The sequence below is a fragment of the Silurus aristotelis genome, assembly GCF_946808225.1.
Source record: "Silurus aristotelis genome assembly, chromosome: 14".
Taxonomy (NCBI): Eukaryota; Metazoa; Chordata; class Actinopteri; order Siluriformes; family Siluridae; genus Silurus; species Silurus aristotelis.
In genome coordinates this window covers 19,953,857-19,968,714 of record NC_139587.1, presented here as the reverse complement: position 1 = coordinate 19,968,714, position 14,858 = coordinate 19,953,857, and the positions used below count along the sequence as shown (strand labels likewise).

Sequence of the window (14,858 nt, the reverse complement as noted above, 5' to 3'; positions counted from 1 at the left end):
CTTTGGTTTAAATAAGAATCTTTAGGTTTGGATAAAGGAAAGCATTGCATTTCAGCAAAAAGAACCTTATCATATTGTGAAACATGGTGGCAGTAGTATCATGGTTTGGGGAATTAGACTCATTTGCTTGATTCGCGGTCTTTTGTCTACTTTTGGGGCAATCTGTTGTTTTGGGTCATATTTATGCACAAATATGGAGAATTTGTAAGAATTCATAGCAGATATATTCTATATCGTCCTTTGTTTTTGAATAAATGTTACAGCTTATTTTTTATTTGGATTTAGCACAGCCTATTACATCTATTACATAGATGTACATATATGTGAAAAATCATGAATGCAGCTAACTAAGAGCAAGCGTGTAAAATCATTCCAATAATTCCAACATTGTGATATGCATTTGTTCAACATTAAATTTTTACATCAAATGTAACTATTGATGGATAATATATTTGATCCTACCATAATGGCATTATGATGAACCATCATTAAAGAAAGAAAGGTGCTTTATGCTTGTCAGATGTATTTTTGCAGTGGTCCCCAACCCCCGGGCTGCGGACCGGCACCGGTTCGTGGGTCAATTGGTACCGGGCCTCACTGAAAGAATACATAACTTACATTATTTCCGTTTTATTTATTATCTGATTCTGAACGATGTTTTTTTTGTGGAAAATTACCGGATTTTCTCCACCACATCTGTCTATGACTCACTCTTGATGCATGTCAAGATGCCTCGGTCACATGTGTACCTACATCCACCACCTTCTTAAAGGGGCTGCTCCGGCCGGTAACACATAAAACATTACCACTAAATTGAAACCCCCAAGCTCGCACAATGAACAAAACCCAACACAGTGGATTCACGTTTATTATTATATTTAGAAAATACCAGTTTTTATGACAGTCATATCATTTTATTTTGTTGTATTTATCTGCCACACCTTAAAGGCCGGTTCGTGAAAATATTGTCTTACATTAGTCTGGTCCGTTGCGCAAAAAAGGTTGGGGGCCACTGCTTTACAGCACAGTAAAATTCTTTTTTTGCATTTTCCAGTGATGCTTGTCTGTTACTCTTACAGTTACTGTGTATAGTTTTCAAATGTGAGTGTTTGCAACTTAAGAGAAGGCAAAAACAGTGGAGTAGGACTATGTTTGTGGATTTAGCTTGGGGGTTCATTCTACAAAATAAAAACTGGTAGTACAACTGAATTATTACATTAAGGTGTCTAGTTCCAGCACAAGTGCATAGTACCCTTTCATTTTTTTTCCATCATATGATTTGTTTATATAAGAACATATCAATAATGTAGGCATGTATTGCTTGCCCATTTGGGTTGAACTACATTCTGTGAAAAAGTTTAGGCCCTAAAACGAAACTTACTTATTTGGCTCGTTATTGCAATTCTGAATGCGTGGCGATTACAGAGCTGGGAGAGGAACAGTGGGTGGGCCGAAGCCTACCACTCCCTGCTCCAGTTCCCTCCCTCCACTCATCACCTCCCTTCATCCCTCCTTCCCAGTGAAGACCTATGCCATGCCCTGTGCTTAGCCATTCTACACAGCCCGAAGTTACGACTGCACAGAAAAGAGAGAAAGAAAAGTGAGAAAGACAAAGAGTGAGAGCGGGGGGAGAAAGGGGTGGAAAAGTCATTAAAGACAAGGAAAGTTCTCCAACAACAACAAAACCCCACTCAGACATCATCGGACGGTTGTGACAGAGAACTTTTCGCGGCTGTGGCAGAAAGGCATGTGCGACGGAGGATGCTCATGCCAAGGTGTTAAACTTTTTTGGAAGCAGTGAACTGCTCCCAGGTAGGAAAACAAAACTCCTGTTTACCTTAAAATCCTAATTACTTTGCAAGCAAACCTATGCAGTTTGTATAAGTATGTATGTATGTGTGTATATATATATATATTTAAGACTGAAAAATTGATCACCTTTCTGGCGTTAAAAGGAACGCTTATAATGCGCCATGAATAGATTTCTATTCATACACGTTCATATAGGAAGCCCTCATGAGGTGCAGCTGTGAACACGAGGGACAGTGGGTGTGTGTGTGTGTGTGTGTGTGTGTGTTTGAACAGTTGACTTGCCAGTTACGCATCTGTTTTTTTTTTCCTTTTCCACCGAGAACTGTGAGACTGAAATGTTCTCCGTCTCTGAAATACAATATAATGAATACTGATATTATATATATATATATATATATATATAGAGAGAGAGAGAGAGAGAGAGAGAGAGAGAGAGAGAGAGAGAGAGAGATTGAGCAATAGTGTAAAGTTTCTAAGAGATGACGGAATGCTTTAAACAACCCCTAGCCAAGCATGTGCTTTGCCAACTAATTGTAAGGGAAATCTCTTTTCTGGTTTGCATGCCATGCAAAAACAACCCCACACCCATGCAGGAGAAAAAAAAAAAAAAAACTCCAGCAGCAACCACTGCAACGTGGATAAAGTCGGTGTGGCTCACGCGGCTCAACTGCGCACGTACTTCCAATGGGGGCATAAGAAAAGTTTCTGAAAGTTTTAAATCACTCGTCATAATATGTAATGCTTCTTGTTAAATCAAAAAAGATTCATTCAACATAATGCTTGTCTTTTATTCGTTATGTGTCGGACATATGTGGTTACTACCCATTTTTTTGGGACTGACATAGGATTTCTGTGTAGATAACTTTTTAAAAGTTTTTCCTAAAGCTGTGTATCTTTGTGATCTCGTAGTACCACTTGTGGAAAGATTGTTTTAAACCTAATCAAATAAGTAAAGTTTAAATGTACCAAGAAAGGGTGGAGTTTTGATATTTGTCTTCATTTTATGCCTTGATTCTTCTTGTGGAAAGGGTGTGGGGATTGAGAAGAGAGAGGAGGAGGGGTGGGTGATGGAATGTAGTGGTTTGGAAAGACTTACTAATTGAAACCAGGTCTGAAGCACAGTTTTGCAAGAAGAAACAAAAATGAGCCATTTTATTCTCAAGCCGCTCTTGGATTACTTAAACTTTACTATAGTCTGTAAAATCTTTATGTAAGAAATGAATGTCAGTGAGCATAAGCGTGAGAATCGAACAAATATGCAAAAGTTTTACTTTGAAAAAGCGGAAAGTAAGTCTGAGCTGTAGAATTCGTTTTTGCTTTTAGTAAAACCTTGAATCAGTGGAGGAACTGTATATTTTGATGCCACCCACCCTTTACTGCCACACCCTTCTTGTTCTCTTCAAGCCTATCCATATATTGCAATGGCTCCTGACTTTTGATAACTTTTGGATATTATTTTCATTTTAAAAGGTTGCTTAAGGGTAACTTTAAAGTAATGTTTCAAAATAAGAATCTGACAGTATTTAACAGTCATAATAATCTTTTATTATTAAATTATTGATAGCTTATATGTCTCAGTACTATAAAATGTGGGATCAAAATGAAACTCCTAATAATTTATACTGCAGTTATAATTTGAACTCTGAGTAGTGGCTAAAGCATCCTTGCTTAGTGGCACTGGTCTCGGATAGAGCAACTGCTTTTTCCTGTTGATAGTGTAGAAAGGATGGGTGCTTTTAAGGAGTTTGCTGTACCACTGTGATACAGAAAGTGTTTGGACTTGTGCACACTTCCTCTGTCATTTCCTTACAGGCGTGTAGAGAGTATGCCGTCTTTGCCATTTGGAGAACAGTAGACAAGGACCAACTCCTTTCAATAACAGAGTGGTGTAATTATTGTTTACCCCTTTTTTTGAGGATCAAGTAGTCCCATGATTATGATATGAGAGCATTCTTACATGCGGTCATATAGAAACTTTTATTTTGAATGTTTAACAGAGTTAATCTGCTGTAATTTTGATGCCTGCAAGCATTTGTGACCTGCCATTGTTGCATTATTTCATTATGTTTCAACTTGTCCAAACTAAGCCATTGTTGAGAAATACTGACTCTGAATGTTAGGAACAGAAAAAGCCACGCCAACATCTTGGTGACTCAGACTCACACAATTTTCCATGTGGCATGATTCTGTTCTGTAACAGTCTAGTACACATGTGAAGGAATATAAAATTTGGTTAATTATTTTAGTACATTTAGTGTTTGTTTATTTATTTTTGATTTTTTTTATTAAGTACTAATATTAGATAGCTGACATACACATAATACTTATGGCCAAGAAGGAAATTTTGAATAAAAAAAAATTGAAATTTAGTGTGCTTATGCTTCACTTTATAGCTACAACATGGAAAACATAGCATTGCATTTAGGTGTTTGGTATTGAGGGGTGTGGTAGCATCATGGGCCATATAAAATCATCGGCTTAGTCCATGCAAGAATAAACATGAACCAAAGATTACACAATAATATTTAGTCCTTCATGGTTAGCCAACAATTAAATGTTGTAAATTGTCCAAGTTAGCTCATTCTCTATTAGCACTAACTTGCATCATCATGCCCTCCTAATTTATTGACAGAAGTGTTTGAACAGAAATAAACACTATGTGTTCAGTGGCAGCATGTTCAATCCCTCCTGCTTGCAAATAATTTTAAAGGTCTAATATAATCCAGTTGTGATTTCTAGGTTACTTGAATTGTTAGTGTTTAAAACAGCTAATAAAGTTGTTATAGGCAGAAGTCAGCAGACATGTTTTGCAGGTATATGCTATATTTGCTCTAGGTTACCAAAGCTCTGAAAGCTTTTATTAAAGAGATAAATGACAGACTTGTTTACTGTATTTCACAAGTAGTTCTTCTAGCAGATTTATGAACATTCCATTCACAAAACCCCAGGTATGTACAGAATTAAATTGTCTGTAATAGCACGGTGGAGGACACTGGGCATGATCTAACATGTATTCCCTTCTTCTATTTTTCACACTCATTGTAGAGGAACTGAAGAGTGTTACAATACCTTCTTATATGTCTCATGTGGCATAATCCTTAAACAAATGAACATATTATATGAGTAAAGATAATAACATTGACTTGTTAGCAATGCACATTCAATTTATGCATTGCTAACAATAATGTGGATTAGTGTTTGAAGATTTTCAGTGAATAATTCATTACACCTTGAACTTGAATTCTATATTCATTTGGATGTTTTTTTTTTTATATAATATAAATATATTCATATGTTCGTAATTTCACATTAGTCTTCAGTTAAGTTTGTTTGACACTAATTAGTTAATGCTAAGAAACCACCCACTTGGCCACTCTTCTGCTCCTGCACCTTCTCTGTTTATGGTTTAAGTGTCCTGTCAGTAAAACATCTGTTTATTGTGTGTTAAATTTTCACTTCCTTAGCATGGTATACATGGCTTCTTTTAGAGTATACATGTTACTGAGTCAATAAAATGTTACTTTACAGCTTTCTAGGTTTTTTAAAGCTTTCTAGGAGTTTTGTGATTTGATGCATGGTTTATTGGACTCTATGCTTGTGGTTTTTCTTTCTCTAGTCTGAGTATAGAAGATCTTTGCAAAGGATGTTGTTGGTGTGGGCTGTCAGTGTAATTGGTCTGGCAGAGCAGTTAAAGTAGTAAATTATTCTTAATTCCCCATAAGCGAATCAGCATGTAATATGAAATAGGTCACCAAAGTACAGATGCTTTTTACATTGCAGTATAACATCATAGACCTAGTATTTTTTCTATAACCTAAAGATGCAAGGCTTTGAAAGTTCTACCAACAGAATTGGAATATCCTGCTTGGTAATAAATGTTCCCTGTGTGAACAGAGTGATCAGACAGTGTGTAGGACATTGCTTTGGAGTTAGTCACTGTAGGAGAGGCTGGGCTCTATTCCAGCTGGGCTGACTGCTACATCGAGGAATGTGTGGGACTGGAGGCCAGGGTGGGGCCCTCAACTCACTTTGCAATGAACACTGAATAGATGGCATGCTTATGGCTGTGAGGATTTTTTTTTTAAAATAGGGTGTGTACTACACGTGATGTGTATGACCCATAATACATTGCTAAGATGTCACATCGCCTTTTTCTTTATCAGGCAAAATGTTGTGCCCTGCAAGATTAATAAATGGTTAATATTTATTTAATCTTATAATGCCCCATTTATTTTATTTACAATCTTAAGCATTGTTGTAATTAGTTGGCTCCAGCTTTAGCACAGTAGCAGCAGAATTAATATAAATAAGTAGAAGTCTCTTGTATGTTAGTCTTCTGAGTGTACACAGCTGCTTCGCCTTATGTTATTGTATGCAAACACAATGACAAGCTCATCCAGCCTGGCCTTTATCAGCACTCATCCATGTCTATTTCAGTCGCGGCTCTGGAATATCTAGCGTTATAATGAAAAAACATTATAGTGAGAGGTCTTGACTGTGGTTTCATAATCAAGGGTGATGCTTGCACAGTTGAGACCTGAGCAACAAAGAAATTCCTCTGTTTTTGTTCAGCAATTCTGAATTGTTGATATGGCAAATGTTGTAAACCCCGCTATTCCCATTTTTTTCCACCTAGAAAAAAAAAATTATAAAAAAAGAATGAATATATATATATATATATATGTTTGAAATAGTCCATTGCATAACACTTTTTTCAGTTTTCTTTTTTTTTTTTACAGATTTTATAAGGATTATTATATGAAAAAATAATAAGATAATTGGATCTAAGGAAAATACACAATTATTGTAAATAAAACAGTATTTACATTGATTGTGTGTTAACCTTCTAATATAGATCTTTAAGGCATTAAGTATAGCTGAACCGTCTTTCAAATTGCTATTCTTTCTACATTAAAAATGGTTATTAGGAGGTAAACCATGATGTTGAGACTTAATTACAGTTGTTCTGCAGTGCATTCATGGACAAGTTTACGGTGGCTAATAATGAATATGTGCTGACTAAAGCATTTTAATTTAGTGTCATTTCAATGATATGTCCTTTTTCTGTTGGACTGGGTACTTGTCCACAAAACATCACACCTCATAGAGGTCTTCATCTTTTGTTTTTAGGAACAATTTCTTTTCTCCTTATTGCTGTGAGTCAAAAATGAAAATTGGTGCTAATTACCAAGCTCATTAATATATAATGACAAAAAAAAATAAAAAAATTGAGACATTATTTAGTAGTAGGTAACCCTCTAATCGTCTGTAATCATGAAACACATGCAAAATAAATATATTTTTGACCGCAATGAATTCTATTTGATTATACCACAGTGGACAAAGTGCACACAAATGTATATATGTAAAACATTTTTATCAATTACAGCGTTTATTTGCAAATATAATACCACATATACTGAAATTAAGCACCAAAACAATTTTCTACAAAATCATGGCAAATATTTTGCATTAGATATTATTTTAGGCCTAAATGACTTTTTATTTACTGATAGATATAAATTAAGCATAACACATTTTTTTGCTCTACATTAGTTTTATCATTTAAAGACACATCTAAAGACCCAAAGGGTTCCATACATATTTCCGGCATACAATAGCGACCGTAAAACAGACGTTTATTTGTCGTCAGCCATTGAATTGTAGTGGCTCGTATATCTTGAGACCTGTCAAGTTTAAAGAACCACCAAATAGTCAAAAAGAGGCACAATGCACATTTAAAATGTACTTAATTCTGTAATAACATTTTGCTGTACTTTTATTGTATTGGTATAGTTCATAATGGCTCAGTTCATCTACCTCTACATCTACGCTTCAGTTGTCATAACTACTTATGCTTAGTGTGTGGTGAAAATCCTAGCAACAATGCGGTATGACTTATCTGAAAGAACCTTTGCAGCTGATGTTTGCTTTAACCAGATGCTGATGCTGACATTGGATTTGAAACCTGGACATGGGTAGAACAAAAAACCAAGCACTGAGCTGCTGACTTCATGAAAACACAAAGGATATGCAGTTTTGTTAAAAAAACTGTTTAAAAATAGCTTTTTAAATAAATATGTGTAGTACAGGTATAAGATATGGCTAAAATACTAGGTAGGCAAATATATCATTTGCACAGTTTGATAATTGCGATAGTGATAATTTACATATATGGCATTGAGTGGGCGCTTGGTAGTGGTGGTATTTGAATTCATAATCTTTCAATTAGAACATCCAACTTCTTAAACTCTGAGCTGCCACTTCTTCTGATTAGTCGCCATATACCAGTTTGATGGCTGCTGTGTTTTTATTAACATCTTATGAAACATTATTAATCTACAGGTTTTTAATAGGCTTATTTTAGTTTATCGTCATGTCAATGTAGGCAAACTGCTAATCAACTATTTCATGATGTGGGGGAATTGAATTACAGAATAAAACAGCAACAGTTGCTTAATGAAAAAAAAAAAAAAAACATGGGACATGTGGGTGTGGGTAGCTCAGATGAAGACCCAGGGTTTTGTAAAGAAATGCGCTCTGAATTATATTTGTGTACTGTCGCCCTCTGAGGGCAATGCAGAGAAAGTGGTGAGCATTGGGTGGGGCCCTGTTTCAAAGAAAAGGGAGAAAAGTTTTCCTGTTTCAGTAGCCTAAAGCACTACAGTATTTCTAGAGTTTTACGTAAATTACTAATATGAAAGTAATAACTAATTATTTGGTTAAGTTTATACCTAAGTATATTTTCCATATTGCGAACACTGGATGGAAAAGATATAACTTCCTTAATTTATGCACATTTTTTGTAATCTCTGATCATGTCTAATATTTTATAATTTTTCCTTTTCAAATTCTTTTTAGAAAACAAAAAAGTGGTGTATCAGAGGAGGGCATCCCGCAGTGCTTGCGCACCTGGTGCGTCCTTGTTTTTCTTTTTATCTTCAAAAAGCATAAAATTTTGGTTAATAATTTGTATAGAGGAGCACCAGATCAAGGTTTTGTAACACTTATTATTGTTCTACCATTGATAATATATTAAATAATAATCTAATAATAATTATCAATAATAATTGATAATACATTGATAATATATTAAATACCCATAAAAGTGTCCCTACAGAGCTTAGTTTAGCATTTGAAATTAAGTGTCAATCAGCACGTTACTAAAGCTTTTAAAATATTACAATCACAAAAAAGTATTATACCAAAACTTGGAATGTGGACAATGAAAACCATGTTTGACTGAAGTAGATAGCTTGCACTGGGAAATTTGACACTTTTTAATCACTTAATATTTATACTATGATTTGGCCACCTGTTCACAATGTGACACTGTTTATTTGAACTTTGATTTAAAGCTCAATGCTTATAGGGTAACAGAATAGTACATATGTTCCAGAAACACAGTTCAGTTTTGTTTCACTATATAATTATTATGTAAAATATATTTGAATTACAAAATATAATCATATATTTTTCCTCCTACTTATAGTCCTTGGAGTTTTTTTAAGGAATTTAGTCGAAGCCATATAAACATGTACATCGGTTAAAAGGGAGTTAAGACTGCTCTGGCATTGCATCACAACATTCTTGAAACAGGAGAAGAGTAACACGCCACCCCTAAACTTGCTAGGAGTTGAAATGCAGCCCTGCAAGGTTTCCCCTCATGTTGCTTTTGTAAACACTTATGTCAAAAGTAATGAGCATTGCCTCAAACAAAACGGTCAAATTCCATTGGTCTTTTTTTTTTTTTTTTTTTTAAGACATTGAAGACATAGTTTAGAAAATGTTACATAGAATAGTGTGAACAAATTAAATGTTGAATTAACTGTTTATCCTCTCTCTCTCTCTCTCTCTCTCTCTCTCTCTCTCTCTCTCTCTCTCTCTCACTCTCTCTCTCTCTCTTTCTCTGTGTGTGTGTGTGTGTGTTATATATATATATAAATATATATAAAAAACACATTATATAATGACAATATATAAAACTATAACTAATCTGGACAGTTTACCAATAGCTTTCACAAGATTCTGTTTATTTGTTGTAGCCATATTTTAGGCAGAAATGACAGCATTGTTTACAGTATTGCAGTCTTTATCTTTAGTCATTTTACTATGCATTCCACTTTTTATCACCAAAATCTTGTGGTAAAAGTTATCACTTAAAATGTTTTAACTCATTGGCATTTGCTGCCACACCTTAGAAGCCCCCTTCCAGCATCTCACATTGCTAATATTTTTCTGGTCTCTTATCTCAAAGCAAATGGTGAAAAATTTTGATTAATGCAAAATAGTCAACTCAAATTTGTTGATATTTTAACAGACAAATATATTAAAATAACATTAAGAAATATATTATATATTAAGAAATTCTGTTTGCAGTTATGCACAGTCAGTGTACTGAAGTAGGTTGGGGTTGAAACTGCAGTTTACATATGTATAGAGCTTTTATGTTAACCACTGGTGCTGCTAGTTGGCAGCTCTCAAACTTGTGTGTGGGGTTGTTGTGAAAAGACCTTATAAATTGTTAGCTGGCCTGCTATGTTTAGTGGCATTTTATTCACCCAATGTAGGACTTGAAAAATGTATGGACTGGATATTGGCAAATAATTTTTACATGTTTTTCCGTTTTAAATCTTTTACATTATAATTTATATTGGGACATGGCTAAGAACAGACAGGTGCCCTGTCCAGGGTGCATTTTCCTCTCCATATATTCTGGATTCACTATGACCAAGATTAGGATAAGATGTTACTGAAGATTAATGGATAAAAGTGAGTTTACTGTCAGTAGACTGTCAGTAGACTGATGTGTAATCTGAACTTTTGTTGATTATTAAACTTGTTTCCCTGTCTAACCCCTTAAAGACATTAAGTACAAATTTATTTAAGAAGCATTTAAATCAAATTTAAATCAACTTTATAATTGTACGTGTGGTTTTCTTTGCCTGTTGGTCGCAGCCCTCCAGTGGGGGTTGGTGGTACTGCATATGAGGGCTCTCTCTCTCTCTCTCTCTCTCTCTCTCTCTCTCTCTCTCTCTCTCTCTCTCTCTCTCTCTCTCTCTCTCTCTCTTCTTTTAATACTCTGTCACACTCTTGTATAATGAATTAAATTGTTTGTATATTGAAAATATAAATTGTAATAAATGCACAACATTTAAAAAAAAAAGTATTATTTAAATCAAGTTAAGGAATAGGTTGGGCAGATTGTTTGCTCATTAATGAAAAGCTTTTCTGAATTTACGTTATAATTTGTTTTTAACTATTGTGGCCCCATCTGTATAAACATCAATCAATCATCAAAGAATCATTGATTGAGTTATCATTAAGCTCTTTGTTTTACACTAGATATGTTGTAATTATATATATTTTTGGTATTTGTGCAGGAAATAGCTGTAATATAAACTTCAGGCCTCAGTAGTTATGACTCAAGCCTGAGCTATTTGTTTGTAATGAAGTCAGAAATTCTAATCATATCCTATACTCTCAAATGCCATATTTCACAATTTGCCTATAGAGTGTGTTAGGAAACACGAGATAGACTTATTGCTGCTCACAAATTGTCAGCACAATGCAGCCTATGTACATAACTGTTCTACTAACCATTATGGTGTCTAACACCTGGATTCTTTTTTGTTTGTGCACACATGCTGGCAGGTAGTGACGTGATATTTGCAGTAAACACAGCCACTGTGTCATATTCCTAATAATCCGGTCACCGTGTTGCAGGGTCCAAATGGCATGAATCATGGTGGCTATTAATTGTTCATAGAACTACAGGACTTCTGTTAACAGTTCCTTAAGAACAAGAATGATCTTAGGAATTAAGCAGAACACCAGGTTCAGCCAGAGAGAACACCAAAAACAGATCACTTCCATGAATCATTGAGCACATTGTCCCTGAGCAAGTGTTGCATCATAGTTATTTGTGAATATTCACATGCAGAAAGCACCCACCAATGTAGAAAGTAATGAGAGTAGACAGGACAGCTGAAGTTTCGAATGTGGTCACATGTTGCTAGTTGGATTTCTTCATATCAAGTTTACAAGCATAAACAGGTCAGAAGGTGACAGACAACAAAGTAAAAACATTTGCAACCTGAAGGTTGTACAAACTGACAATTCTTCTTTTTTTAACAATGCTCTCAAAAAGAATAAAAGCACAACAATTGCAGTATAACATTGTAAACCATTTTGTTTTGAGATGTCTTGTTGTGACTTAACATTGCTTTGCTCTGTACTTTTTAATTTTACTATGTTTTTAATGAATCAAATAATTTTTACAAGGACAGTAGTTTTGGTTATTTTAGCTGCATTTACAAATTACAGTTTGGGATATTTTCCAAACATCAATCCAAATAAATTATGACCAGAACAGTCTAGATCACAGTGTTGCAGTAAAATGCAGTAAAAATATGCATGTAGGTGTATTCATAGTCAAAAGGTCTCATGTAGCTAATAGCTGAGTAGATGGTTGAGTGGGTGGTTGTAAGAAAACAATGAACTGTCTTTGTTTGAAGCTGGAATGACATGCCCACATATTTACTAGGCAACCCAACAGAAATACTTATTGCACATTGGGTGCCTAATAAAGCAATTGTTTTTTTATTTTGTCTGAATACTTGAAACTGATATGACCTTACATAGTTGGAATTTATGGAAAAGCATTAATTTTATTGTTAAATGTTAGTATGTGTGTGTGTGTGTGTGTGTGTGTGTGTATGTGTATATATATATATATATATATATATATATATATATATATATATATATATATATATATATATATTAGTGAATGTAATTAATCAAACTTTATATATAAATAATCTAGTCTCAATATTATTGGATGTGGCTATTTTAACATATACCCAAGAAGAAAGGCAATGTAATGATCCTTTTGTTTATTTATTTATTTATTTATTTTTTATCATTTCAGGCGGAGCTACTAGCCCAGTCTAGTGGAGAACACAAGGGTACACTGTGGTAAACTCAAGGCTATACAGTAAGCATATTTGTTGAATATTTTACATTAAATTACAGTTTAATTACAGAAAGAAAACCATAAAATGTTACTGTTGAACTACACTATTAACTTATTAAATAGTATATTATATTAACACTATTTAATGTTTTTTTATGATTAGCAAAATGTATAAATACATCCGGGGGAAAAACATGCAAAATAAGATTTCTTGATGCTCAAGTATTAATTACATTTGCTCTTCATGGTACAAAGATGGGAAAATGACTAGCTATTTATGCAACCTTATAAGATTCTCTGTGTCTGTGTGTGTGTGTGTGTGTGTGTGTGTGTGTGTGTGTGTGTGTGTGTGTGTGTGTGTGTGTGTAAAATATGCAGTATGTATAAAGCACTTTAGTATATGATGATTTTTAATCAAGGCTCAAAAGTTACATTGCACTTGTGACAATTCTGTCAAAAATGCTAGCCAGAGTGCAGCTCTTTGTTAATGTTAATTATGTGTACAATCGTCACAAAAAGCCATCTATTATTTAAGGCAATCAGAAAATGTTTACAATAACTGTCTAATTAAACTCTTTGTGGCTACAATTGCTTATAGGATATTTACTGTAAATAAACAAACATATATATATATATATATATATATATATATATATATATATATATAATTTGTATTAAATTACATTTTTTTTTATATATTCTAGACCCCATTTGGGAAAAACAGATTTTTACATTCAATATTACATTTTCTAAAGATCTGTTTCTAAACTGTTCCACTTATTTCAGCATACTTTAACAAACGTCTTCATTCCTTCTATCCTTTATTCATGTGTAATTGTCAGCATTTTCTCCGTTTAAGAGAAATTCTTGAACCTGGACATAAAACTGTAAAGAATCTACTGTATAGCCCTAATGTTAGCTGCAAGCCACTTCCTGGTTAGCGCCAAATGCTAGAGCTATGAATTCTTTAGCGTGTTTTTTTTTTATTTTTTAAGCAAACAAGTCTTGTTTTCTGGTACAAAGTGACACTGTGCTAACTTTTTCTTTTTTGTACCCCTGACATTGTGTATGTTTTCAAGTTATTATTGTATTATTTTAAATAATAATAATGCAAACATGCACCCGAAATGTGTGGGGTGGAGACAAACTGTATGTGTATGTGTGTGTGTGTGTATATGTATATTTATAATATATTATTAATGAATTTATTGGTAAAATGAAATCTTGATTTATGCCAAAATAATTTTGGTTGTTTATGTTGATTGGCTTATTTCTTAATTTTCAAGATGGCTGATGAAGAGGACACAAGAGAAGTGCTCTTCCCTCAGTGGATGGGCGCAGATAAACATGGGCTTACAATAGAGCAAAAGGGCCATGGAGAGATTTTTGTCAAGGAAGTGAAAGAAGAATCCCCTGCTGCACATACTGGGAGAGTATTTGAAGGTAGACATCTAATGTATCTTTACGAATTTATCTAGGAGTTTATGCTTCTAAGTAGAATTTGCATCTGATGTTTTCTAATTTATATCTTGTTCTCACAGGTGATCAAATCGTTGGTGCCACTGTCTACTTTGAGAATATGAGCTCAGAAGAAACACAAGAATTATTGAAGACTCTTAACAAACACAAAGTTGGACTAAAACTACAGCACAAGACTGGTGACAAATCACCTTGTCGTTCTCCTATGGGCACATTGTCATGGGAAGCACGAAGTGGATATGGAGTTTCTAGTCCTGATATCATCTTGGTATAATTGTATTTTGTTACTTTTGATGTTCAAAAATCACACTGTTTGCATTATATTGTTGTAATGATTCTAACAACTATCATAGTTCATAATTTTTATTCAAAGTCTAAAGTCAAAGAGAACTGTATTAGTCAGGCAGCAATGTGCAAAGCAGAACGAAATTGCGTTTCTCTAAAGGCTAGATGTACAGATGAACAAAGAACAGTCAGTAGGCAAGACAGTTAACATATAGACAGCACGATATTAAGCAGATACACATAGATAACACAATAGACATCAAAAGAAAATAAATAAATAGAATAAAAGAAACTGCACACACAC

The 14,858-nt window shown here is 34.1% G+C and overlaps 1 protein-coding gene across 1 annotated transcript in view; it reads left to right on the top strand.

The window, feature by feature from the left end:
• The first annotated feature begins 1,528 nt into the window (after window positions 1-1,528).
• Window positions 1,529-14,858, top strand: part of ahnak (AHNAK nucleoprotein) — a 36,799-nt gene continuing 23,469 nt past the window's right edge. Inside the window, exons 1-5 of the mRNA XM_083561671.1 lie at window positions 1,529-1,812; window positions 8,674-8,727; window positions 12,746-12,811; window positions 14,077-14,233; window positions 14,332-14,537. Of these exons, the coding sequence (XP_083417797.1) occupies window positions 14,077-14,233; window positions 14,332-14,537 (363 nt within the window). The 5' untranslated portion in view covers window positions 1,529-1,812; window positions 8,674-8,727; window positions 12,746-12,811. The remainder of the gene's footprint in view (window positions 1,813-8,673; window positions 8,728-12,745; window positions 12,812-14,076; window positions 14,234-14,331; window positions 14,538-14,858) is intronic.